Raw genomic sequence first — 25,937 nt, 5'->3', positions numbered from 1 at the left:
CTTCTGACTCTACGAGTGTTGATTTTTCGGGAGAAAATCCATTATTCAGTGTTTTATAAAAGAATAACTCCTAATAACGAAATGACCAAATCCCTGTAAGAGCTTAAATATTGCGATGCTGATTATTATTATATAAGCAAATGATGTTTGTTGATTTATTGGATGCAAACAATTGTGCCAGAAGTTGTACAAAACGAATGTTTTCTCAGCTGGCCTGTAATATGTGTTCTTCTTCTTTTAGTAACTGGTCCTAAGTGAGCAAACTATGAACTTTTACACCATAAGAATGGTTTAAAATTGCCCCTAATAAATCTTCTCAGTCTTATGCTGTACCTCCATACCATTGAAAAAAATAGCTGATACTGCACAAAGTTTTGAAATACACTGTTCTCCAAAGCATATGCTTCATCAGCAATTTATTTTAACATTCACATCTCCCTCTCAAAGGGAACGGAAACTAATTATGTACTGTCCCAAATGCCTAGATACCACTGATACCATATGAATTCATATATTATTCAAAAAGCTGATTTTTTTTTTTTTTTACTTATTAATATGACTCTTAGGTAAACTGTATCTCTATTATAAGGGACTTTGCTTTACTCCAAGAACAAACTGTAGTGATAACAGTTAGGGAGAAATTCTTTCTAGTATATCCACAAACACTTAATTGGAAAGCTGCATGCATATTCCAGAGATTTTCAACGTAAAGAGCTTACTCCACTTCGGGAGAGTGTCAAAGGAAGATGAAAGAAGGAGCCATTTGTAATTCTTCAGAAAAACAGGCAAAAGGGTTTTCATTCTTAAAAATTTGACTCATATATAACATAAACCTTGATTTTGGTTTAATATATCAAGATTCCTAAGATAATCAAATAATTCCTTAGAGCAACATCAAGTTTTAGATTTTAAAATCCTTTTATTGTGCCATCGAATGTCACTATGCCATTTAACAAGGCTTCAAGTACAAAATATAATTGCTTTTTTCCCCAAAATTATAAAACTTAGATACCACAAAATGCCAAGATTCTCTGCCTCTCTCTTGAAATAAGACCAAGTTCTCAGGCAGGCAATGAGTAAATAGTTCTGGGGAAAAAAATGTATTTTTTCCTAAGATATAAAGCATATATTAAGCCAGGGAATTGTCTTGAATTCATCATCACAAAGATAAAATTCTGAAGGAGTGTAGTACATTGCAATTTTTCCCAACCTTTTTCTGACCCAACACAAAGGCAGGATATAGTTATATCATTAATAGCGGTGGAATGGCAACAATTTCCACCAAGGGAAATGCATTAGAACTTCGGGCTTTGAATAAGCTAATAATTTGGGAAAACTGCCACCTCCCTTGTGATTTTAATGTAATCTCTAGGAGACCAGAAACACCACAAGGTCCCTACCCTCTCTCTACTCCACCCCATGTGAGAATCACTGCTGAATAATCCAGGTATTAGCTGTGTGGCCCTAAGGCAAGCTGTCTTTCCTGAGCTCAGTCTCATCTGGAGACAATACTACCCCACCTGCCTGATAAAGCTGCTGATTGGTCAAGTTAGCTGTAAATAATAACACTGTAAATATTACTAATAAAAAGCACCCTTTGATAGGTATGAATTGTAGACTGAGAAGACGAGCTCCTTAAGATCAGCAAAGACAGTTAATCCACATTTTAAGACAAATTACTATAGGTTAATCAATTCAAAACTGTCAGTCTCCTACAGAGAAGCTAAACGTAGTCAAAAGTTACAGATTTCCATCTATTCAACAATTAACATATAAACATTAGAAACAAACTCTGTGCATGGCCCTGGGCTAGACGCTGTGAGGGCTGCAAAGCTGAAAGACATGCTGACGGTGCCTCCAAGGAGCCTGCAGCTCAGTGATAGGGAAGAGAAACATCACCGTGAACTCTACTTTTGAAATAAGCGAGTCCTTTAGGAGAGACCAAGATAAACATTCTGTGAGTGCAGACGAGGGTGAATCACAGAAGGCCTGCCTGTACGGCTGGAGATGTATGGAGACAGAAGGAAAATACTGGACATGTAGTGGGACGAGCAAGGAATGTAATTTCTCTACGGCAAAAGTTGATGAAAGGAAGCAGTGGAGGAAAAAGCCAAATTTATTGTATTCCCACAGACAATCATCCAAAATAGTCTACTGAAAGTTAACTGTGGTCCTGGAATGATGCTAATTGCTGGGGATGTAACTTAAAGCCAGCAGACATTAAACATGTAATAGCAAAAACAAATTTCAAAATTGTGACAATGGCCAGAAAGGAAAGGGTACTGTGAGAAATAGAGAAGCCCATTTTAGATTGAGAGGTCTGGAAAGGCCTCTTTTTGGAAGTGACAATTAAGCCTGGAGGGAGACCTGATATACAAAAGCCCAGAGACAGAAAGGAAGCTAGTGTCACGAGAGCAGCAGAAAGGAGGAGAAGAGAGGCAGAAGAGGGAGGGAATTTCAAGCAGAAAACATGTCCTGTCAGATGCTACAAAACAACTGAGGACTGAGAAGAGGCCACTGGACAAATTGGGAGAGGTGATGTATCAGGATCAAAGGACGATTTCAGTTGTATTTAGCCCTCCCAGGATAGAGATCACGGTGGGCTAAGGTATCAGCATGTACCTCCGAACTGGTGTTTAAATGTACTCTAAAATGTCTCAGTGATGCAGACACTAGAATACAATCTGAGTCTTTATAAAACAGTAAGTGTCATAAAATCAAAAGGCAAGAATGGACCAAAAGTGGTAATCAACTAAAAACTAAAGGACAGGTGAATAATTGTGATGTCTCAATTAAGCTTAGAGAACACACATTTATACTAGAGGTAGTCCTTCTGTTATATAACATTTTTTCTCTATGATCCACAGCCGTTGGCACCTCAAGAGAGAAGACCGATGGGATGCTCTGATACCTTAGTTTCAGCATAAGCTTGGCAGATATGGCATAAAATCACAGACTTTCGGGGGACAATGAAAGAACATCTGCTGGTCCCAGCGGGCCATGAAAAAAAAGGCAGGTGAAGTTGAGAAGATGAGTTAATATGAGGAAAAGAACATAGTTAGAAGATTAGGCATTGTTATTAAGGTAAAGAGCAGGAAGAAATGAGAAAGTAAATTTCTGATTTCAAAATCTTAACAATGGAGCAGATCTCAGAGACAACAACGTCCAAGGTGTGTCCATATTTGAAAGGTGGCTAAAGTGAAATAGATGTAAGGTCTTGAGTTCAAGAAGGCAAGAATCAACGTGATTTCAATGAAATTAAAAGAAGTCTTGATTTAGAGGACAAATAAGACACTAGTTAGGGATCAAATAGGTTATGCTAGAAGGTGGAGGAGAAGGCATGAATAAAGAATCACAGTCAATAATGTTGTAAAGATTTTGCAGGGTGTCAGATGGTCACCTAACCTGTTTTGTTAGGGAGACCACTTCATGGACGGTGTAGAAGCTTGACCACTGCACTGTACACCTGAAGCCGAGCTGAATAATATTGTATATCAACTATAATTTTATATATATATATATATATATATATATATATATATATATATATATATATACGGGCTATGGAGTATGGGGTATAGGGAATACAGTCAATGGAATTGCAATAGATATATACGATGTCAGAGACGCAATGGATGGGGGAGGGGGTTATCACTTTGTGAGGGGTGAAATGTCTAATTATTACATTGTTTTGTACATCTGATACTAAAAAAAAAAAAGTCACAGTAATATAAGACTCAACACCTCTTCACACAATATCTGACTCATTAATTTAAGGTTCTGCCATTTGTTTTTCAGTGTCACCTGGGAATTTATGTACTACCAACATCCCTTCACATCAACTTTCCAGGTACCAGATTGGCAACTATAGTTAGAAGATATTGTAGCCTGAAATTGTTCATCCTGCCTTGAATTAGTCCAAGCAAAATCGGACTATATGACAAAAGTCAGTATTATTTAACCCTCTATAAAAAAAGGGTTTTTTATGATACACATACATCATATTATATATATTTTATTGGGATATAATCTTTGAAATTTCATAAATTTAAAAGGAATCCTTTTGTTTAAAACTTAAAAGGCAAGTTATACAAGTTAAAGTAAAAAATACTGAATGGTTTTTGGTCAGTTTCTTTCAAAATGTAAAGCCAGACCAAAAATCAACCATGCTAAACTGGCTAAAGGAAAAAATATTGAAAACCTAAATATGTCAGAATATTTAGGGTTTAATTTTACATTTCCAGTCGTAAATATTCATATTCAGAGCTATTTCATTAGACAAAAATTTACTGGATATGGAAGTAATACAATAAGAAGAACCTAACTCAAAGGAATGGTGGGTAAGCGATAATTACACATAATCACACCATTCATTGGGTGTGTGGTTGTCACTGCTGCTGCCTACATCATCTCTCACCTTTGTAATTGTGACAGCACCTTTGTTTCCTGAAGGAATATGGAGAATGCGACCTACGAAGCTAGGCCTCTACACAGCTGATACCTTACTATCTTGTTTATAAAGCTAGGAATGATGGGCAGCGTCCAAAGATGAGACATATGGTTCTATTATGGCATGAAGCAATTACATGTGACAATTTGAGACAGTGGGAATTTTTTTTTTCCCTTAAATTTTCCAGTCCAACCTCTCAAGAACCATGGAAAATGTATTTAATTCAATAATGTCCCACAGCAGAACAAATTTCTCCACCCACTCTCTTCTCTGGTTCACTTAATGTGATTTTACCCTCTAATACCAGCATCTGAGAGTTCCCTGACTTTTGTGTCTTATTGCACAACTCGGGGACGTGGGAAAAACCCGGCTTCCGGGGCAGACCTGTGGAGCAAGGGTTCGCCACCACGGCCTGAGGACTTGAAAGAAATCCTGAGCTGGTCACAGCGGTGCAGAGTCTCAGCAATGCTCCAGAGAGCGGATGGCGCCCCTGGAAGGAGCGGAGGGGAACTGCACCCACCTCCTCATTCTAACGCGTCCTCCCCCTCCTTAGGTGCCTGGATAGGGCGGGAACCACTGCGGTGGAGAGTTTGCCACCGCGGTGGAGTTTGCCACCGCAGTGGCAATCCTTCGGTACAGCTATACAAACTGCGCGTGCCTGTGGCTGACCTATCAGCTAACTTGCCAAGCCCAGAAAAACACCTTCGTTCTTGAATTTCAGGAACTTATTGAAAAAAATTATAAAATGGGTGCAAGGTACCCTTTCTGCTTTGCAGAACTAAATCCCCACATGCCCTCAGCGCCTGCAGCCAGGCCCTGCTACACGGGCGTGAGCTCCCAGCTTGTGCTCAGAAGAGCCCGCACTTGGTTTCATGCTCTGCTCTTGCCGTCTTGAAATTCATAATAATTTTTTAACAAGAGGCCCTGTATTCTCATTTTGCACTGCTCTCCACCTCCCAAATTATGTAGCTGGTCTTCTCTTCTGCAGAACCTGAAGGAACTCAGGCTCCTGGCTTACCTGTGACCTGACGCAGGTGACTAGGTTCTAATGCGGTTTTGAGGAGTTGGGCCCTCACCGTGACAATTTTTGCTATATGGGAGAATTTTCCTTTCAAAATATTATTGATTTTAATATAATAAATAATTCACCTCATGGGGAAAAAAGACAACAATACAGAAGAAAGTATACAGAATATTAAGTGGAAGTCCTCTTCATGGATAAGTTCCCAATTTCATGTAGTAACTCCCTAGAAGTAACTATTGTGAAGAGATATCTTCCATTAAGAAAAATAAATACACACACTTATAATTTCTCTCTCTCACACACACACACATACACACACACACACACACACACACACACACACACACAGAGATTTCCCTCTTATTGGTCATGCTGATTAGAGAAAATATCTGAATTTCTGTTCCCCCATCTGCTAAATGTGGCAATTTTTATAAAAAACCTCCCAAACCTCTTCTAAATCTAGCACTCTGGGTTTAGGATAAACTATATTATATTATAAACTAAACTATCTTAGTCTCCCAACCTCATGACCACATCGTGGGTTAGTCTTTATCTGGGTTTTTTCCACCTCAGAAATCTTAAATTCATATATCCAATTCTCATAATCCATGTTCTCTTTCCACTTGTCCCATTTACTTACTGCATCCATACCTGTTTTGCTTTATTTTTAAAAAAATAGAAACCTTTAGGGATTGTGAGCCCCTCTGATTTGTTCGTTTATTTGTCTGTTTTCTTATTTGTAAGACCCTTTCTATCTTTACTTCCTTTTCTACCCATCTGACGTCCTCCATCTATCATTACAAACTCTCTTTGGACAATGTCCTTAAATCCTTTGCTCCACTGTGCTTTCATCACAACTTTCATTTATCCAAAATGAACACCGAGGCCTCCTTTCCAGACCCTGCCATCCCCTTACCCCGTATGTCTTACTGATTGTACCCCATAAAAAGCTGAATCCATGTACTTCTTACAAACCTACCTGCCATCCCCTCAGTCTCAGACACCTTCCTTTCTCAGATTAATAACAAGTCTCTCAGCTGGCTTCTTAAGGCCTTCAGTGCTACCCATTCTCATTTTCTAATGGTTCCAAGAGTAACTATCCTAAACTATAGCCAAACTACAATATACATTTGATTAAGTTGCTAATCCCTTTAATATCTTTCATCTTTCCTTAACCCTGTTAACAGATTCTTTGCCTCCCATCTCTCTCAGCACCTTGTCTAACATTTTACACCCCAACTTACATAAAACTTCTCCAACTCACCTCAAACTGGCCAATTTCTTTCTTACCACTAACGTGTAGGTGTTCTATTCTTTTGGCTTAAAACACTCAGACCCCACCCCTGCCATGCTCTGCTTGGGATGACTAACTATGTTAGGTATCATCATAGACATCACTTCCTCTAGAAAGCCTTCTCTGACCCCTCCCTCACACAAGGATATGTGCTTCTCCGATGTGATCACACAGCATCCTGCACGTCCCATCATAGCACTCATAACGCTCATTATCATTTCAAGATGAACGGTCTGTGTCAGCTACCAGATTGCAAACTCTGATTGCACAGACAAGACCTGCACTGTTCCTCACTGCATCCCCACCATAGCACTGTCGGCAGGCTTTAAGCATTCCCTCTTAGTATAACTGATTTTTTCTTCAGTTTTCAAAGTTATCACTGACTCCTAATCCTGAAAATTCAATATAACAATATGTTCTCCAAAAAATAATTTATGTGTAAAGTCACAGTGTTCAGATCCAGGAAGTCTGAGGTCTGAGAACTAAAATTATCTAGACCGCAGCATTTATGATCTTGATCATTAAATATTATTTATTTCTTCAGTGGTTAGCATTTTCAGAGTGATCTCGAAGCTAGTTTCCAGGCCTCAGCTCTTCCCTGAGGCTCAAAGAACTCCCAAATGGGAAAGGAATAAATCTGGATTCCTCACTGGGCACTCACCCACCATTTGTACTTCAGTAATACCTTATTCCCCCAATAAAGATCAAACAATTTAGGAATACCAGGAAGACACTGAAAATCTTTGACAAAATGTGGTTAAGATACAGACTGAAAATTGAATGAGTCATGGTGTATGGTAAGCGTGAAGGGTAAAGTGACAAATTGGAATAATAATATGAAATATAATAATAAGAACATCATTAATAACATACATTGTACTTTGTAATATACAAAGCATTTCAAAACCATTTTAGAATGGCAGAGAAAGATATTAGAAGGAACGGAGGGAAAGACGGAAGGAGGGTGGGAAGGCAAGGAGCAAGCAAGGGAAGGAGGGATGTAGGAAGGGCAGGAAGTAACATAGCCTCAAACTTTTTCCTTAAATGGAGGAAAGAAAGATAAAGAATAAGGGAGCGAAAAAGACCCTAAATAAAGTGCCACTCCTGCCCACTGTGCGTAGACAATGAATGTCATCCAGAGTGCTGCTATAAGTTCCCTGAGAACTCTTCAGCATAAACTTATCAGTGAACAGCTGTCCTAGGACTTGATTGCTTTATTATCATCACTAGAGTCACCTATAAGTACCTGGAACTTGACATGAATGAACCAGAGTGGTTTGGGAGTAAGGGGGTAAGAAGGAATAAACAGAATATGTCATGATTTAGAATCGTTGCCATAGGACCTTAAAGTCTGAAATAATAGAAGCAGCATGGGTAAAACTTCTCTTCCCTCCCCTCATTAATTCAATACACATAAGTCATCAAACATTTATTTATTTATTTATTTATTAAGCACAAACCATATAGTATCTAATGTGCTGACCATCTGTGGTAGACATAAATGTCAGGGGCTCAGGAGGTCTGGTCAGTGTACGTAGCCTGTATACACATATAACCCAATGGAACCACAGAAAAACACAACAGCAACAAAGCCTTAACAGTGACATTTGGGCCCAAGGACAATAATAATAAAAACTGATTAATTTACTGAGTGTTTATTCACACTTAGTTCTGTGCTTATTAAGCATATAAGATGCATTTTCTTGTATAATCTTCCAAAATTATACAATGGGGCATACAGTATTAGTACCTCCATTTTAAAAATGAGAAAGTAGAGGTCAAAGAGGTTAGGCAACTTGCCCAGCATGACACATCCAGGGTCTGAGTCCTGGCAGTTGGCTTCCACTGGCCCCCAGGACCCTGAACATAAGATGCTCGAAACAAAAGACGAGCAGTGGTTCTCTCTAGCTTCTTGGGCAGAACACAGAAGAGCCCAGAATCATGCAGCCTGAGGAAGAAGTGTGTTAGGGAACACGGGCTCCATTACAGAACATAGCCTAACAAGGTAAATATGGGTAGCCATCCAAAACGGCTTATGATTATCCACCCAACACTGAAACCTAAACATGAGTTGAATTTTGCAATAATTGCTGGTTAAAGAGTCCTCTTTAATGGCAATCATCAAAGAATCTGAACTGCAGCCACACACCTGTTTGGTCAGCATATTGAAAAACAAAATTTTTCTGAGAGACAAATGGAGGAAAATAAAGAGACTCAGCAAAATGAAAGTCACATAACTTACTCCTAAGATGGGCTTCCAAAATGAATGAGCATACAGTATTAGGGAAGATCTAAGATTAACTAAGAAATATAACACGAAAGCTACTTCTCCCAGTTGTACTGGGTGGGACTTGTGGGAAGGGGGGCTTGTTTATGGTCTTTTTTATATAAAGTGAATTCTGAAGAAAACCTAATAATACTTAGTGTAATGCGCATGCAAACATGAGAGCTGCTGAAAAAAATTTAAATCCAAACCTCTTTCCTTACCATCAAAGTGAGACATGGCCTAAGCATACACATTGTATGTCTGAGTACCTGCCTTTCTTTCAGTAGTTTACATAGAGGACACATTCTCTAATGTGAAGAAAAGGTATTCATCAGCAATAAGTTGGCAAAGGCTCAGAAAAGAAATAATAGCGTTTGTAATAACAGATCCTGTTGATGTTAAGAGGAAACTCAGAGGATGCCAAGAGAAAGGTTTCAAGTCTTGGGAAGGGTGAAAGGCAGGATACATCAGCTCCATAAATAAGGGGCACGTGTAAATTAGGGAAAGAGGGCTTGCATTCTACTACCAATTAAGACCTTACCATTGGGTTGTTGGAAAAGTCATGAAGCATTTTTGCAACGAAAAACATAGAAAAAAATACGTCATGACTTTTCCGACAACCCGATATTATGAGAGCTAAAAACTCTTCAAAATGAATAAATGGGTTAAATAGAATGGGGATTACCATTTAAGTAGAGCATTCTAACTTTGCTTCAGAACATGGGAATTCTACAAAATCACAAAGGGGAGAATTAGCTGAACAAAATAGTTTAATTTAATGGGAAATTTATTTCAGAAGAGAAGCTAAGGAAAATTTCTTGGGTTAAGTAATGACATTTAGAATTAGGAGACATTTATGTAAAAGCAATGTCCAAGGATAAAGTTAAGTAATAAAAATTTTCAGAAAGACCTAGAAAAACCTGAGCTAGAGACCTGAGGCAGTTTAGAAAGAGGAACAAAGAAAATGTAAGATCTCTCTCTATAGGAAATAATTAGAATAGTAAAATTTGACCTAAATTAAAAGAAAATATTAGGTGTGCCTATGAGTAGAAACACAGGAAGACACACACACACACACACACACACACACACACACACACACACACTCTCTCTCTCTCTCTCTCTCTCTCTCTCCTTTCTACCTTAGAAATCCCTCCAAAGACTGAGATCAAAATGTTACTTCTGCTCCCTTTCTAATCTAATTAAAACATGAAATGTTGCCTATTGCCTATTATCAGTTTATACATATTATAGGTTAATAGAAAAATGAATGTTAATTGAGGGTGTCACTTCACTGCAACATTTACTTAACTAAGAAAGAGGAACAGTGATTATGAAAATAAGGCATATCTCCAAATTATATACTGTATCACATATGATAATCTGAGGGGAAAAGCCAAAGTCTTAACTGGTGTTCCCATAAAAAGATGCCCTTATAAACTCTAAAATTTAATTCCAGAAATTAAATTATACACCAAAATATTTTCTCAGAATATGAAAGCCTGTTAAACTGTAAAAGGATAAAAACTCATAAAATGAAAAACAAAACTTTCCAACTATAAAGTTTTCTCACAAAACTTCCATTTAGTTTTTAATTCTTTACTTATTTGATTTAGTTTTCTTTTTTTTTTAACAAACTTGAGGGTTAGAATCGTCTTTTTAATTGAAATTTCTAAGAGAGAATCACAATGCATATTCCCTGATCAGATTGCATGTGGCCTATTTATTTGAAACGTTGATTCCATATGGATTTCTTCTCTTTTTCATATAACTTCCAGAAAGGATTCTCTCTTATAAGTTAGCCACTCAAGGACGACCAGTTTGGAACCCAGGCCCTGAGAGCTCAGTACCTTGAGTGTGCCACTTGCAGTGTTTTCTAGAAGGACCAGGAAAGGCAGACAAAGCTCGAACTTCTGTGTGGAGCACAAACAAGTGGGTGGTCCGCTGAGGTCAGGGTTAAAGTTCACAGAATAATTTGGAAATTATTCTCAGCGTGGATGTCGTTTATGAGGCCTGAGAATACACCCTTTAATTAGAATACAATTTCCAAAGCAGCCACGCCCTCGACTTTCCATAGCTCGGTTATTCTCAGAAAAGTAAAAACAGCCTCATCACACTGACAGCTAACAGTCCCCTATAAATTATGCCTTAAATGTCCAACAAAGAAGACAGCAGCCATCCAGGACGAGGAGATGTCAGCTGTCAGCTCTCACTAGCCCTCTCAAGCACAGATGGAGAAAAAGAAGTCATATTAAACAGAGTCACCCTCCTTTATTTCTTGCTTATGCAGCTGAGCTGTCCCATGGAAGCTTGGAAAAAGAGTGGGTTGTGAATTTGAAAATGATCCCACAGCCCAGCCGGCCTCATTTTTCTGATGATCCCTCCATCCAGTCAACCCCACACTACAGTGGGAACACTAAAAGCAATTCCATGAAAGCCAGCTGTCCGCCTCTTCCACGGTGCTCAGGGAGCCACACAGGCCTCCTGGAAAGGGCCCGGTCCTGACTCACAGCAGATGTCCCCTCCTCCCCCATACAGCTCTGAGCCAAAGCCTTCTTTCCAGGGCCTGTTATTATTACCAAGATTTACTGGGCCCCAAAAATGTGCTAGATGTTGAACCAAGAGGAAAAGACACATCTCCCTAACAGCAGGGTTAAGAGACAGACATCAAAGTATGTGGAGATGGCCAAAGACTCAGCGAGAAAGGCCAAAGGAGACTCCGGCGTCCCTGTAGTTTCATATTAAGGAGTTGGAAGAGCAAAAGCTATCACAATATCGAACTTTCAAATGCTGTCCAGACTTGAGTTGGGTTTTCAGATGACAGAAATTGTTCCACTTTGGCAAATCCAGATATCACATCTTTCTTGTAGACCGAACAAAATCGCCTTTGTCTAGAAAAGTATGACCGGGAAAATAACCAAGAATATAGTTTTTGAAATTTGCTATCAGAATTCAATGTCCAATATCACTCACGGATATTTGGAAATTCTTGTCAGCTTAGGTTTTAGGCAGGAGCGGCATTACTGTCTTGGCCGCTATCTCTGTATATCCATTCATCTGTCAGCTCTACCAGCAGCCCTCTCTGAGGGGGCCATAAATCTCTCTCTCTCTGCATTCCTTCAGCGCACATTAGTAGCAAATGAGACAGTTGTTCCCAAATGCTCCAGTGTCCCATGGTACAGGCTGCATCATTATCTCAATAAAGAAACAATTTCATGCAATTTACAATATTTTTTATCACTGTCTACTTAATCAGTATAGACAATAGGGAGAGTAGTTCATTTTAAATCCTTTCCCTTTAATGGTATGAATTTTGTGGCTAAAATGAGCTTCATCAAATAGCACAAAAATGTTTAACACATTAAACATGACTCTCCCTATCCTTATGCAACAGTGCTTGTATTTTAGTTTTTGTCTTAAGAGTTCTTATTCACTTTTTCCTAGTGCGAGCCTTGGGGAAGCAGGAAAATAAATCAATTAAATGAAACATACACTTAAAATTCTGACTATGAAAAAAAAAAAAGAGAGAGAAAACAATCATGCTCCCCAAAAGGTGGAGGTAAAATCATTTCTAAGACCTTAGCTCTCACTAGCTCCCTGGTTGTTAAGAAAGCATGGATAAAATATGCCAGTATCTCACAAAACCATCTTGCCCAGCAGCAGAGTCAGTATTTAGATAGAAGACAACTAATATACGTTTGGGGGATTAAATGCTTACTTGAAATAGTGTTTATCTGATTCTTTGGGAAAAGCTATATAAATCTTGCTCCTCACTAATTTCTGAGTCTCATTTCCTTCCCATTCCATTCTCTAAGACGAAAGTGTAAGAAACCAAAATGGTTCTAAAATTAAACTAAAACACACTCACTTTTAGAGATTTTGCTTAAAATCTTGAAATTTCCTTCAAGAGTGTTTTTATTGTTATTGCATGTTTTCTACTAAGTTGGTTTTTCTCTTCTTCTTCTTCTTCTTCTCCTCCCCCCCTCCCCCCCCCCACTTTATTCAGTTTGGTTTTCAGTTAGGGACAAATACTGGGCATTCTAGAGAGGAAAGAAAATATTCAAAGATTCAAAGTAAGTATAATATGTAACACAATGAAGAGTCTATATTATGGAGTTTTCTGAACTGAAGAACTAAATTAAAAAAAACAAAAAACACTTGATTTTCAGAAAGGAACTCTTTTCCTCTGTCCACTCTGGGAATAAGAATATGACATGGTAACTTGGTTACCACCATGGATGAGAATTCCAGATTTACTCTGACGTCCGTCCAGGTATGGCATAGCAGTGATCTTTATACTTATATTTTCACTGCACAGAATAATTCTTTCCATGGCAAATTCTTCTCGAACTCACCTGGGGGAACTTAGCGACCAGAACCTGGGCTCCAGAGGATAGCCTGACAATCACTCAGCATTTTGAACGGCACCCAAAGATCCTGGAATTTCCAGATATTCCCAGGGTAAAACAAAAATACACCAAAGCTTTTGTATATATTCTGCAGAACAGTCTTAGGAAGAGTAAGAGAATAAAAAGAAACCACGTAGAGATAAAGATGTTAACTTAAAACAAAGTTTGGAATCATTTGGCTAAAAGAACAGGGACCACAGTGGCATTATCACAGTGCTACTTGTTGTCCTTTAGCTCTGTCTTTCTATCTTTTTAGTGTCACAGTCCACTTATACTGAGAATTGTCTGACTTCTACTTAGTCACCGCTCAAGAAGGAATTAAAAGTTGTCTAAATCTCTCTGAGCACTAAGTCCAAAATTTACAGGTCAATTCTTCCTTTCTTAAGAAAGAATGAAAATAGACAGAGTATTATTTATACCCTAGTTTTAGCCCTACATTTTAAAATACTCATGAAAACACTTTTAGAAAAACTCTGATTTATTAGATTTCCAGCAAAATTATATGGTACAATTAACTCAGAGTATATTATCACAGTCATATCCTCAAATCACTCCATTTTTCTCTAAAAACACTTACTTCTGATGAGTTCATCATTGGAACAGTTTCCCCAAACAGACTGGTCTTGCATTTCTCCATGTGTGAAGCAGCTATTGGTGGCTTGAGTTACGTCTTTCTCAGTGTTTTCTTTATCACATTTTTCTGAATAAAAAAACATATATTTATTGTTATTAAATGTTACATATCTTTCTCTTTTTTTTTCATTTTGTAGACTTTTTTCTAATTGCAGTCTGCCATAATTTAAGAAACTAGGAGTGGTACCTCTATTGACTGTTGCATACATATTGATCCAATAACAGATATTTATTGAGCACTCACTATGTGCCCAGCATTGAAGAAACAGAGATGCTTACTGTAAAAATAATCTGTTAAGATTATTGTAAGCAAATAATCGGACACAGTAAGTGATCTGCTATAAAAGAGAAATGTGGAAAGGTTACAATCAAGGATGAAAGTGAGCGAGTCCACACATGTGGAGGGTGGGGCAGTAGGGAAAACACCAAAGAAGAAGAGATTCTAATGAGTGGTAGAGATGAAAGCCAGACTACAGATGAATGAGAAGGGAGGAGTTACAGAGTTCTCTCCACAGAAACTTGGGAAAGTCAAGGAATGTGTTACACAGTCTCAGAGAGTAAGGGTGTTTAGGGTGAGGGATCTACATGTGGGTTTTTGGGTTCTCAGGGGCAAAGTCCATAATTAAGGAAAATTAGCATCTTACTGGGAACAAAACTCAAGCAAAAAGAAAACTATAACACAAGGCAAAATGCATGTTATGAGAGGTACAGAGCTGTAAAAATGTTCAAAGGAAGAAAAAGAAACTCATCAGGACTCAGAGCTCAAGAAAGGCCCTATAGAAAAAGGTGTATGTTAGATGGTCTTTAGAAGATTAGTGGGGGGCCAGCCGGCCGGCTCAGTTGGTTAAGAGCACGAGCTCTGAGCAACAGGGTTGCCGGTTCAATTCCCACATGGGCCAGTGAGCTGCACCCGAGCTAAGCTGCTGCTGAGCTGCCAACAGATGGCAGGATGGCTCAGCTGGTGAGAGCATGTGTTCCTAACAACAAGGTTGCTGGTTTGACTCCCACATGGGATGTTGGGCTGTGCACCCCCACAACTAAAATTGAACACGCCACCTTGAGCTGAGTGGCCGCGAGCTGCCAATGGACAGCCAGATGGTGACTGGACTTGGAGTTGAGCTACCTGCGCCCTCCACAACTATGATTGAAGGACAACAACTTGGCTGTTCCCCTTCCCCAACTCCCCAACACTGTTCCACTTCCACAATTCCCCAATTAAAAAAAAATTTAAATTAAAAAAAAAAAAGATTAGTGGAAATTGGAAAAGTAGAGACAGGAGAATTTCCACCCCAGGTGAAGAAATGCATGAGCAAACTCCACAGACACGGGGAAAGATTCCAGCTTTGCACTGAAGTGCTTTGAGAGGGGCACTAGGACAGAAGACAGTAAAGGTTTGAATAGAGACATAGAATGGATATTTTAATGCCAAGGTGAGAAAGCTAGACCTAATTTAAAAGCAAGATAAGTAAGTAAAAGTAGCCACTAGCCACTGAAGCTTTATGAATTGCCTAATCAGAACCATGCACGAGGAAGTTTAATATGTTTGTACACAGCCATGGTTCTCAATGCTGACTTCACTTTAACTCACCTGGGAGGCTTTTTCAAAAGATTCTTTGACCCCATCACCAAAGATTGTATTTCAATTGGCGGGTGTGGGGGGGGGTGTCACGTGATTCTACTGCACTTATATCCTGGAGTATGGATGTCTAACAGGGAGAGCAGAGGAAGGGAAACGAAAGGGAGGCTTGGTACAGTCCAGGGAGAACTTGAACAGAGTTTGATCAGCTAGATAACAAGACGGGAAAAGGGTACATGTGAGAAAATAACTAGGGGTGTGCACACATAACTGGGAAGATTGGATTAGACATGGCTGAATTCTCTTAGTCGGGATTTGACATGGAAAATCTGGAGACCAGGGGAAATCATTTATTAAACAACTATATATTTATACATAGATGTTTAGGCTTTGTGCTAGGCAGAGGGATGCAATGAATTACGAGACGCAGCCCAAGCCTTCATGGAGTTTACAGTTTAGTGGACGACTATAGTGTTGGATATCTGATTTTTCAAGTCACAAATAAAGTTATAGCTAGTAACAGTCATCTTCCTAAACTTGATTTCAGAAGCCATCCAAATGACTAGGCTCACCAACAGAGTGGGTATATTAAAAGAAGTGTATCAAGTTGTGTCTGTACAAGTAAAAGGAAGAGAAACAGATGATGTCAAGCCATGGAAGCAGGGAAAGGAAAGAGATTCAAACAGAAGTTGTTAGTCAACTGTATTAACATTCCCAGTGGAATGAAAAAATGTCTGCACATGCAAAAGTTTCTCATGTGCCATGGGATTTCTCAACGATTGAAAAGTCTGCCACGAAACACATTTAAAAACATGAAAATAAATGGACACCCACTTAGGACTAAGACCAAAGGCTAAGAGCTCCAAAAAAATAGGATCTCCAATGCTAAGTACTTTTGGAAAGCAAAACCATATTCAGATAGCAGTAAAATATAAATTGTAAGCATACTAAACCAATATGTTCTAGATTTATATAACATTTACTCAGCATTATCATTGAGAAAATGATCTTCCTGAGATATGTTACTTTCAATTAAAATCTTTATTTTTTTAAACCACTTCAGAAATCTTTCCACTACTACAGTCAACTCAAGGCCTTTCTGAGATGATCAGAAAAGACTTTTTATACAAACTTGCTTGTACACATGAACGTTCTCATTGGCAGAGCCCAGCCTTACTGCTGTTACTGTTATGTAACTGCCTGCCGCCAGGGGTCATGCTGGTAGGCTTGATTCAATTAGAACCTTAAATAGAAGCTGAATAAAATTAATTATATAATTTTGAGCTGTTCAAGTTTAATTCCATTAAAATTAATTCACGGAACCAGGGCATTATGTAGCATTGCTGACTAAAAAAAAAAATAGGGATGAATAAAGCCTCTAGATACACTTGACTCATGTTTGAAGCATGTCCAATATTCAAGTGCTAAACACAGAACCTCTCAGCTCTCCACTGAATAAACGAAATCGTCATGTGGTCCATATACACACGGCTTTAATAGTGACCTACTACTAAGAGGAAAATAAAGTTCTTCCTGCTCTAAATATTTATTAAGAAATAGTTTATTAGGTTTTTTAAAGCTTCTTTGACTAAATTCTTGAATTAGATGATCCCAGAGTACTTCTCAAATTAAAAAAGAAAAACTATCGTTCTCTGTCTCAATATCAAGAAATAAAGGATATAGAATTACTACCAAATTACAATCATCAGTCTATCCAACTTTGTCTCCTTTGAAAACTAAATGTTTTGGCTCAAAAGTAGGTGTCAGGCTTTTACTATGACCCACAGCACCGAGCCCAAAGCAAGGCTCAGAAAAACATTCCCCGTATAAAATTTAAATTGACTTTCCAACTCTCTCCACTTCTGTAAACTTCTGTGACCACTGACTGTTCTGTGACTTTCTAATATATGTACATTATTTTATGGACATCTCTTTTAATATTTAAGAAATACCTATATAGCAGCCTCATAAATGGTGCACAGTTACATCTAACATTGAAGAAAAATAGGGAGAGTGAGATTTGATCATAGACAATTGTAAGATGGCACCATGCTGTCCAGCCATAGAACCAACCTTACTACAACTTTGAATGGGTAAAGTCAGCTACTACTCATTACAGTGGTGAAATAGCAGTTTCTAATAGCAGATTTCTGTAATCACTATAGTTTGCTGTGTCACTTCTGAATTGCAAAAGCAGAGGCCACAGCAGTCCTGGTTTAATCAATTCCTTTCTAGACTTATGGAGCTTTGTGTTTGCCATGCAGTTACTACATGGGCCTGAATGGAATATCCTGTAGGCAATCATGTGATCTCAATGATCATGAAGTCATCAGTCTGCACTTCCTTTTCTACAAGGTTTCTCTATAGACATCCAACAAGCACTCATTCCCAACATAACACAATTCTCTCTTCAAAGGGGCCTTCATCGTCTCAATTATGAATTTCTTTTAAGCTAACAGTTCTCTTTAGCTCCTTCTTTCCTTCCTTCCTTCCTTCCTTCCTTCCTTCCTTCCTTCCTTCCTTCCTTCCTTCCTTCTTTTCTCCCTCCCTCCTTTCTTTTCTTCCTTTTCTTCCTTTCTTTCTCTCCCTTTCTCTCCCTTTCTGTCTCTCTCCCTCTCTCTCACCCTCTCTCTCACCCTCTCTCCCTCCCTCTCTCTCTCTCTCTCTCTCTCTCTCTCTCTCTCTGAGCTCTTTAAACATAATGAGGCATAGGTCCCAACCTCAGAAGTCCAAATTTGGGCGGTGTGGGGAAAGAGGGATGCCATTATATTTGACCAGATTGGAGGTCACTTCTGTACTAAACCGTCTAGAGAAAACTTAGAAGAGCCTATCAAATATTGAGATACACACCTTGCTTCTCATCATCTTGGCACAGTGCTCCAAGTAATCAGAAAATACAATTTTATCTAGTCACTAATTAATGCACAGGTATTTAGTTTTGTCTCCAGGTCAGGCCAACTATGAGACTACAAAACCTGAATTACATATAGCAATCAGTTGTGCTAATACATGAATATATGTTTTAAATATTAAAATAAAAAGTGAAGACACTTTGAAAACAGCATTAGACCAGAAGACAGTCGTATACCACTGGCATTTGCTTCTAAAGGGTAACACCCAGGCTTTCTAGCGTGAGGGCTCTGCCTACAGAAGTGCAGAAGAATCTTCGGATGAAGAAAATACAGCTTTGTCTCTGGCAACAATCATCTAGGCTGGGGAAACCAAACATATGTGTGAAACAATCAAGCCACTACGAAACAGAAGGTGATGCAAACTGGCCTGGGTGATAATTCTGGCGTAAGACTGACTGACCGACCAGCTGTGTGACTGGGACTGGCCTCATTCTCTTCAGAGGGAAATGAAGACGTGGAGGATGGTTGCAGAGGCCTCTTCTTGGCTGTAACATTCTGACCCTGCGCAAGGACTAACAATAGAGCCACTACTTCATATCCACATAGAACGGTGTTTAGAATGGAGTAGAGGGAATCACAGAAAAGCCTTTGTAAGGCACTGGATTTGAATTAATTCTCAAAGAGAGTGACAAGCATGAATTAAGCAAAAGAATCAAAGGACAAAGAGAGTGCTACACGATGAATTTAAATACAATATGTCCTATTCAGAAATGACTATCTTACAGTCATTTATTATCTTACAGTCATCAATACTCTTTTTTTTTTTTGCTATTTTTCTAAAGAAGGGCATGAATGGTGAGAAGCAATCTCTCTCCAATCTCGATTATTCCTGCTGAAAGATAATGAGAAAGATTCAGGTAAATAGAATTTCCACTTAATTTAAAATTCTGTAATGTTTTACCTAGCTGGCATTATCTAAACTTAAAACTTTGTGAGTTTTACTTATTTTATGAAACTTTGTGAGTTTTATTATTTTACTTATTTTAGAAGAATAAAATAATTCAATGGTGATTAACAAGACAGAAAACTTTAAGAGCATTAAAAACAAGTAAATTGAATAATGTATGTGAAATATTACATGTGTCATGTAGTAGCCACTCAGCTGGTGGGTGGTTGTTAAATAAGTAAAAATAAAAAATAAAATACTTTCATTTGTTAAAAGGATTAATGAATTTTTATAATTATAGTAGTAGCAATTTTCAAAGGACTTTAACATATAATATTTACTTGATCTTCAGAACTATGAACGATATAAGGAAGAAAACATTCTCAGTTGTACTGAGGAGAATACAGTGTGGGTCTCAGAGATACTCAGTTGGAAATAGGATGTTAAAACCTAGAATTGGAAAGGATCTTTCAGTTCAGCTAATTTAATGTCTACCCAGGGTAGAAAACCCCACTGCAGTGCTCAGCCCTTCCCCAAAATTCTAAGGAAAGGGAACACGTTCTATTCTTGGTCAGTATGGTTCATTAGTAAGTTATTCTTCATTTTGAACATAAATGGGCTGTCAGGTAATTCATAACTAGTTCCAGTTCTGCCCATTGCAGGTAGAAATAGTAAGGCTAAACTTTTCTATAAGACAACCATTCAAACTATTGAAGATGGATATTCTTTCCATCAGTTTGTAATCAAGCAAATATCATACCTCAAGAGCTAAACGCTTTTAACAGATAAAGTAACAGAAGAACCTAGGAACGCTGCATAGGATCAAATTAGCTTGTCAAAGTTACTGATGAACTTTCAAATATAGTATAGAGTTCTGTACACCCCAAGGTTTTCCAAGGAATAGGGTCAATTCTGTCATCTACAAGTCCAGATATCTGAATCCTTCCTGATCATAAAAACACTGTCGTTAGGGTCTCTGGGATGGAAAACTATCCCTAAATTGTGCTTGGCACTGGAGAAGTGGTTAAGAGCACAGGATCTGAAACCATGATGTCTGGGCCCACCACTGACGATGTGGGTCCTGAGCAAATTAATGTTTAGCAGATTCTTTATCTGTAAAATGGGAATAACAACAGTACCTACCTCATAAGGTGGGTGCAGGAAGAAATGAAATCATGCCTGGAAAGCAGAGTATCTGGTATATAATAGGGGCTCATTCACATTTGCTATTAGTAAGTGCTATTGCAATAAGCACCTTTTAAAAACCTGCTATAAACTTATCAGAGGGAGGCTGTTGAGGGCAGTATCTATTCAGTAATTGTAAGTGAAAAACCATGCAAGAAATCTGCTTCCAGACTTAATATAAGGAAAACTATTGCTTCCTCCAACAAGCTGTATGTAATTATTTTTGCTTCATGGACAATGAAAATCATATTAAAGAACACATTCTTTTTTATTCAAACTTACAGACAAAATTGAATAAGTGGGTTTGACCCCACAGTCTAAGTCTATACATTTTAATTTTCTCCCAGGTTTGGATCTCCTAGGCTACCTCTATTTTCATTATTCTATTTTAATCTTTTTTAAAAACTCTTAAAAACTACCTCAAATATTTTGCTGAACTAGACAGAGGGATGTGTAAATGCATGAACTAATCATTAAATACATTTTCTATTTGTTATCCATACTTTATTTGCTTACTTCATGAAAGACTAACATAAATGACAACACTTGACAGATATCCTTATAAAATCTTATAAAACTCCATAAAACATAATCAGTGTAAAATGCACTTATTTCTTATAGAAAGAAGTACAAGCAACTTTCTTTGTGCTTAAATTTTGGGACTTTTGCATGTTGGATCTCATCTACTTCAATTAAATATTTTGATGATTATTTAGGACAGATTATTTGTAATCTACAGTAATTTGTATACTTATTGCTGTGCGATCTATATTTATATCTCCTTTATTTGTTAAAAACTTTTCTTTCTTTAAACAATTGCATTTTTACTCTTCCAGTCAAAGACCAGAATTATTTCAGATGATCTATGTGTATTCCAGTTTATGAAATCTCAAGCAATCTGAGAACAAAATTTCTGGGAAAAGTAAAAAATCTGGGTCTGTATTTCCCAGAGGCTCAGAACAATGTGGAAATCTACAAATGCTTCCCAAATGTAACCTTTGAAATACCAAAGATAAGGCAGCTTTCAGGAAGACCTGAGGCTCTTGAATTTTACTTCTTCACTGATCCAAAAAAAATTAAAAAGTCCCTCAAGCCGAATGACCTTTAAGAAAACCTACCTGCTTTGTGTAAGGTTCTAAAATGGATTAAAATCTCATTATCTAAAAAACATGTTGAGATAATCAAAGCATTTTTAACAGATAAATACGCAGATAAATAAAATTTCATATTGTATAAATAAAAGTTATTTTATTATATAACCACAGATACACTACAAATATTTGTTGAATGGAATTAATGCTTAAATCAATTTAATCAATGAATTATTACCAATATTTTGAAAAATAAGACTGAGCAAAATCTAAAATGCATTCCTTCAAAGGGCTTTTTATGCTTTTAGAAGTTTATGGTATATTTAGATCCAAAACAATAAAAAAAAATGACATGGACTCAACTAGTTTACAGATTGGAGTGGGTAGAGAAGAGTGGGTTATACACACAGCAAAGTGGAAAGCAATGACAAAATTACATGCATATGCAGTTGAATATGAACATGCAAATGATAGGTACAAAATGTAGGAATAGTTTAAATAATATCTCAATAAATCAGGGCTCTAAATACAGGTTCAATTGTGCTCTTTTTACAAAAAAAAAGTACACTCATTGCTAAAACCACTCACAGGCTCATGGAATTTGGAGTTACATGAGCTCATAAAGGTCTCTTCACCCAACCTGATAACATGAATTCATATGAAAACATTCAACATCCAGCATCCCCAAGAATAAGCCAAGGAGAAGACAGCTTACTCCACATAGGGCTACTTAATTATTCAAAGACTTTCCTCACAATTGTCTAAAATCTACTTCCCTATAATTTTCACTGATTCATCATATTTTGCTCTTTGCAATCAAAGTCTAATCTTCCCTCCGTGTGAAAGTCTCACATTAGAAAATATGTCATGTTTTTTTACTTTATCTTCCCAGTGCTAAATACCTTCAATCCAGTCCGTGGTTTTCAGTCACATTCTAGTCAGTCTTACAGGCATACCAGTCCTCTTACTCTTGTCTAGAAAGCTATCATGAAAAGTTTTCTTACTGACTGCTGGAATCCAGAGATGCCTAATCTATAGCACACCCCTTACTTAGCCGTCAATTAACCCATTACCAAAAGGAATTGAGGACTCTACCCTCTTCCCCTTTTTGAAATGATGGCACACACCCTTTTTTAGTCTTTTAACATGATCACTGTTACAAGTGCCACAATTTTAAAAAACTTTTCCGTTACTTCTCAGTTATACCAAGTGATTTTTTCAAAGCTGCTTTCTTTCCCAAGTTCTCTGGTTAACAAAAATGAAGGCCAATGGAAATCAGAAATGAACAAAAGGGGGCTGTTTAATCTGTAAGGGCATTTCAAAGATATAATTTGTATCTGATCTTGAAATAAATAAGTGACAGAGGATGGAGAAGAACATTTCAAATAGTGGTGAGGCCACAAATAAGATAATAAGAGCTTAGAAGTATATTGAAATTGATTTCTCGGACTTCAGAACGATGGATACGGATTAGAAGTCAGGGGATGTGTCCTCACCGGTACTTTCCCTAACAGCCCAAACCAGGCGCCCCTCATTTAACTCACTAACCCAGCCTCCTGCCTTCTGGGCCACCTCTCTGGAATACCGCCTTTTTGGGGTTCTCCTTTGGCACTACCAACCCATGCTGGCCCTGCAGTCTTTGCAATCTAATTAACGCCCAAGGTTTCAGTCATTTCAAGGATAACCTGTATATCCATTACTGTAACACTGATTCCTGTCCTGACCTACAGATCTGAAGTTTCAACTCTACACAAATATATCTTTGGCAACTCAAGCACAGAATCCTAAAATTCATGTCCACTTCTCATCTGTCCCACCTGTTTCTCCAACTGTGGTCTGTATCTCGGTCAATGGTACTCACAGAATCACTTTTCAACTCTGTTTTCCCCTTATTTCTCATGCCCCAAGGTAATCAAGTACGAGAGCCTGTTAGTTACAACTTCCCCTTTTCTCTCAAATCGGTACTTCCTTCTCCACACCTACTACCAGTGCCTCCAACCTTTTTTTCCTCCAGCCAGAAATTTTTTCCTAACACAAAGATTGAATATGGGACTCCTTAGCTCAGTATTAAATTCATTTTGCATACGATGAAAAACCAATAAAGTTATTTTAACATTGTCCTTATATTAATGTTGTAAACTTCTACACCTTTCTTACGCTCCATCACTTCACCTTGTCTCTCAGTGGGCAATAAATAGTAAAACCCCTCAGAAAAGCTAACTACAGAGCCTGCATGTTGTTTGGGTGATGGAAGAAATAAAAACAGAGTAGGTCTATGTTCATAGAGACCCAAACGATCAAGGGCTGATCCACTATGACAAAGAGCAGAAAGACTATATTTTGGAATAGAAAAAGTGATGGGAGGACGCTGGTTCCTTTGTACTCTGCCGCCTCCCTTCAGAGGACCTGCCACCCGCTCAACCACAAGTTGCCTTATTTTTAGCGCTCAATTATACATAATCCAAACACAAGACACCTACAAGCTGTGTATTCCTCAGTTGGAGCCACTAGCAGTCCAACCCAGACAAAAACCAAGTGCTTTTTGCTGCCCTGAGATTCTCTCTCAGCGTCTAAGTCTGTACACTCCACTGTGTAGACCCGTCAGCTGGCAATGGGCCATAAACCCATCCCTCATTTGGTTCTTGTGGTAATCTTGAATTGAAACTTAGACAATTTAATTTGGCACATATTTACATCTCGTCCTCTCACCTAGTTAACACATTCCTTGTGAGCAAAACTATGTAGTAAACATTTTTATTCTTCGCAAGACTTTGCACATGACAGGCAAACAAAAAAATATTTGTCGACAGGGTTTCCCCTTCAAACAAATGTTGATAATAAATGAAATGTGCTAGCATGAAAAAGTATTTCAGACTTTATTCGTGAAACTACTAAAAACTAAGGCACAAGAGCACATGTATATGAATCATCTTACTTCAGATCATGTGGGTGTAAATATGAAAACAGAAGTGGACTGCAAGTAGAAACCACAAACGAAATTAATGTTAACAGAACTCTTTGCATAGTTCCTACTTAGTGAACCCTAAGTGATTAGAATTAGAATCTACAAAAATACAACTCAATTTCAAAACCTTAAGGGTAAAAGATTACCTCCTTCAGGATATGTATGCTACTGTAAAAACAATATCAAAAGTTTAAGTAACTTCAGTAAAGTATTAATGGCAAGAGGGGGAGGGGGAACAAAGGCAGAGACAGAGCAAAAAGGAGAGAGAGAGAGAGAGAGAAGGAACCAAAACACTGGTACATAAGCACAGGGCTGATCAAGCTAGCAGGAGGGTTGCAGCAGTAGCGTTCCCTTAATAAAAACTGAAAAAGTAATAAAGACTTGTAGAAATAAAAACAAAAATTATGCCCCCTGCCTTTATACAGTAGAATAATTACAGTAACTTGCAAAGACAATTTGGTTGGTTTCTCTTTTTTTGTTGTTGTTCTAACGAATTTTCCATTTGCAAATGGCATAACTTTCAATTGTGTCAATTTATGTTTCCATATTTTCCCTAAATCTTTTATTATTATAAAAATATGCTAGTAAAATAATTGCACACTGTTATTAGACCTTTCCATGAAATCACCTCAACAAGATCCAGGAAATAAGGTTCAAAGAAACAGGAAAGGCCCTCACACACCCAAAAATTCCCCAACTTCCCCAGTCGCCCTGTAAAGGTCACTCAATCATGTATATCAAGTCCTTGTATGTGAACTGACCAAACAAGGCGAAGGCTCGGTTCTTGCTGACCAGAGGCCGTGACCGGCCAGCTGCACGTCTGGCTTCCCTAGGTCCCCAGGCATCCTGAAACACCAGATCAGATAGTACCAGCACTCTCTCCCCACACATGCAAGATCCCCTTCCCTGGTCCCTCACTGCTTCCACCATGCCAACCTCCAACCCTGTACCAATTCCAAATCTCCATTCGACCTCCTTCCATTCCCAAGACTCGGCATGCTCTTTGGGGAGAAAGGCACCCGCCATGCTGACCGTGTATACTAAACCCTTCTGCCATTTGCCCTTAGCTAAGCCCTCTGTGTTCCTGAGCTGCCCTTTTGTTTGGCCCAAATGGACTCCCTCTTGATTTCTTCATTCTTCCAAATCTTTTCCACGCATCTCAAATTTCTTGACTCATCCTTGCTTTCAGCAAATGTTACCATCTAGTTTGCTGAGATCAAGGCCTTCAAAATTCTTTTTCAGATCA

General features: G+C 38.2%; 1 protein-coding gene across 4 annotated transcripts in view; it reads right to left on the bottom strand.

Annotated features, from left to right (window-relative positions):
• Window positions 1-25,937, bottom strand: part of MDFIC (MyoD family inhibitor domain containing) — a 100,281-nt gene that overhangs the window by 66,265 nt on the left and 8,079 nt on the right. For 3 of the 4 annotated variants that reach the window (XM_019654773.1, XM_019654774.1, XM_019654776.1), the window contains exon 3: window positions 14,021-14,143. The exons of the other annotated variant lie outside the window; for it this stretch is intronic. In XM_019654773.1, coding sequence (XP_019510318.1) covers window positions 14,021-14,143 — 123 coding nt within the window. The remainder of the gene's footprint in view (window positions 1-14,020; window positions 14,144-25,937) is intronic. 4 annotated transcript variants of the gene reach the window in all.

This window comes from Hipposideros armiger, unplaced genomic scaffold (genome assembly GCF_001890085.2).
Source record: "Hipposideros armiger isolate ML-2016 unplaced genomic scaffold, ASM189008v1 scaffold_230, whole genome shotgun sequence".
Classification (NCBI taxonomy): Eukaryota; Metazoa; Chordata; class Mammalia; order Chiroptera; family Hipposideridae; genus Hipposideros; species Hipposideros armiger.
This window is presented reverse-complemented; position numbering and strand designations above follow the sequence as displayed.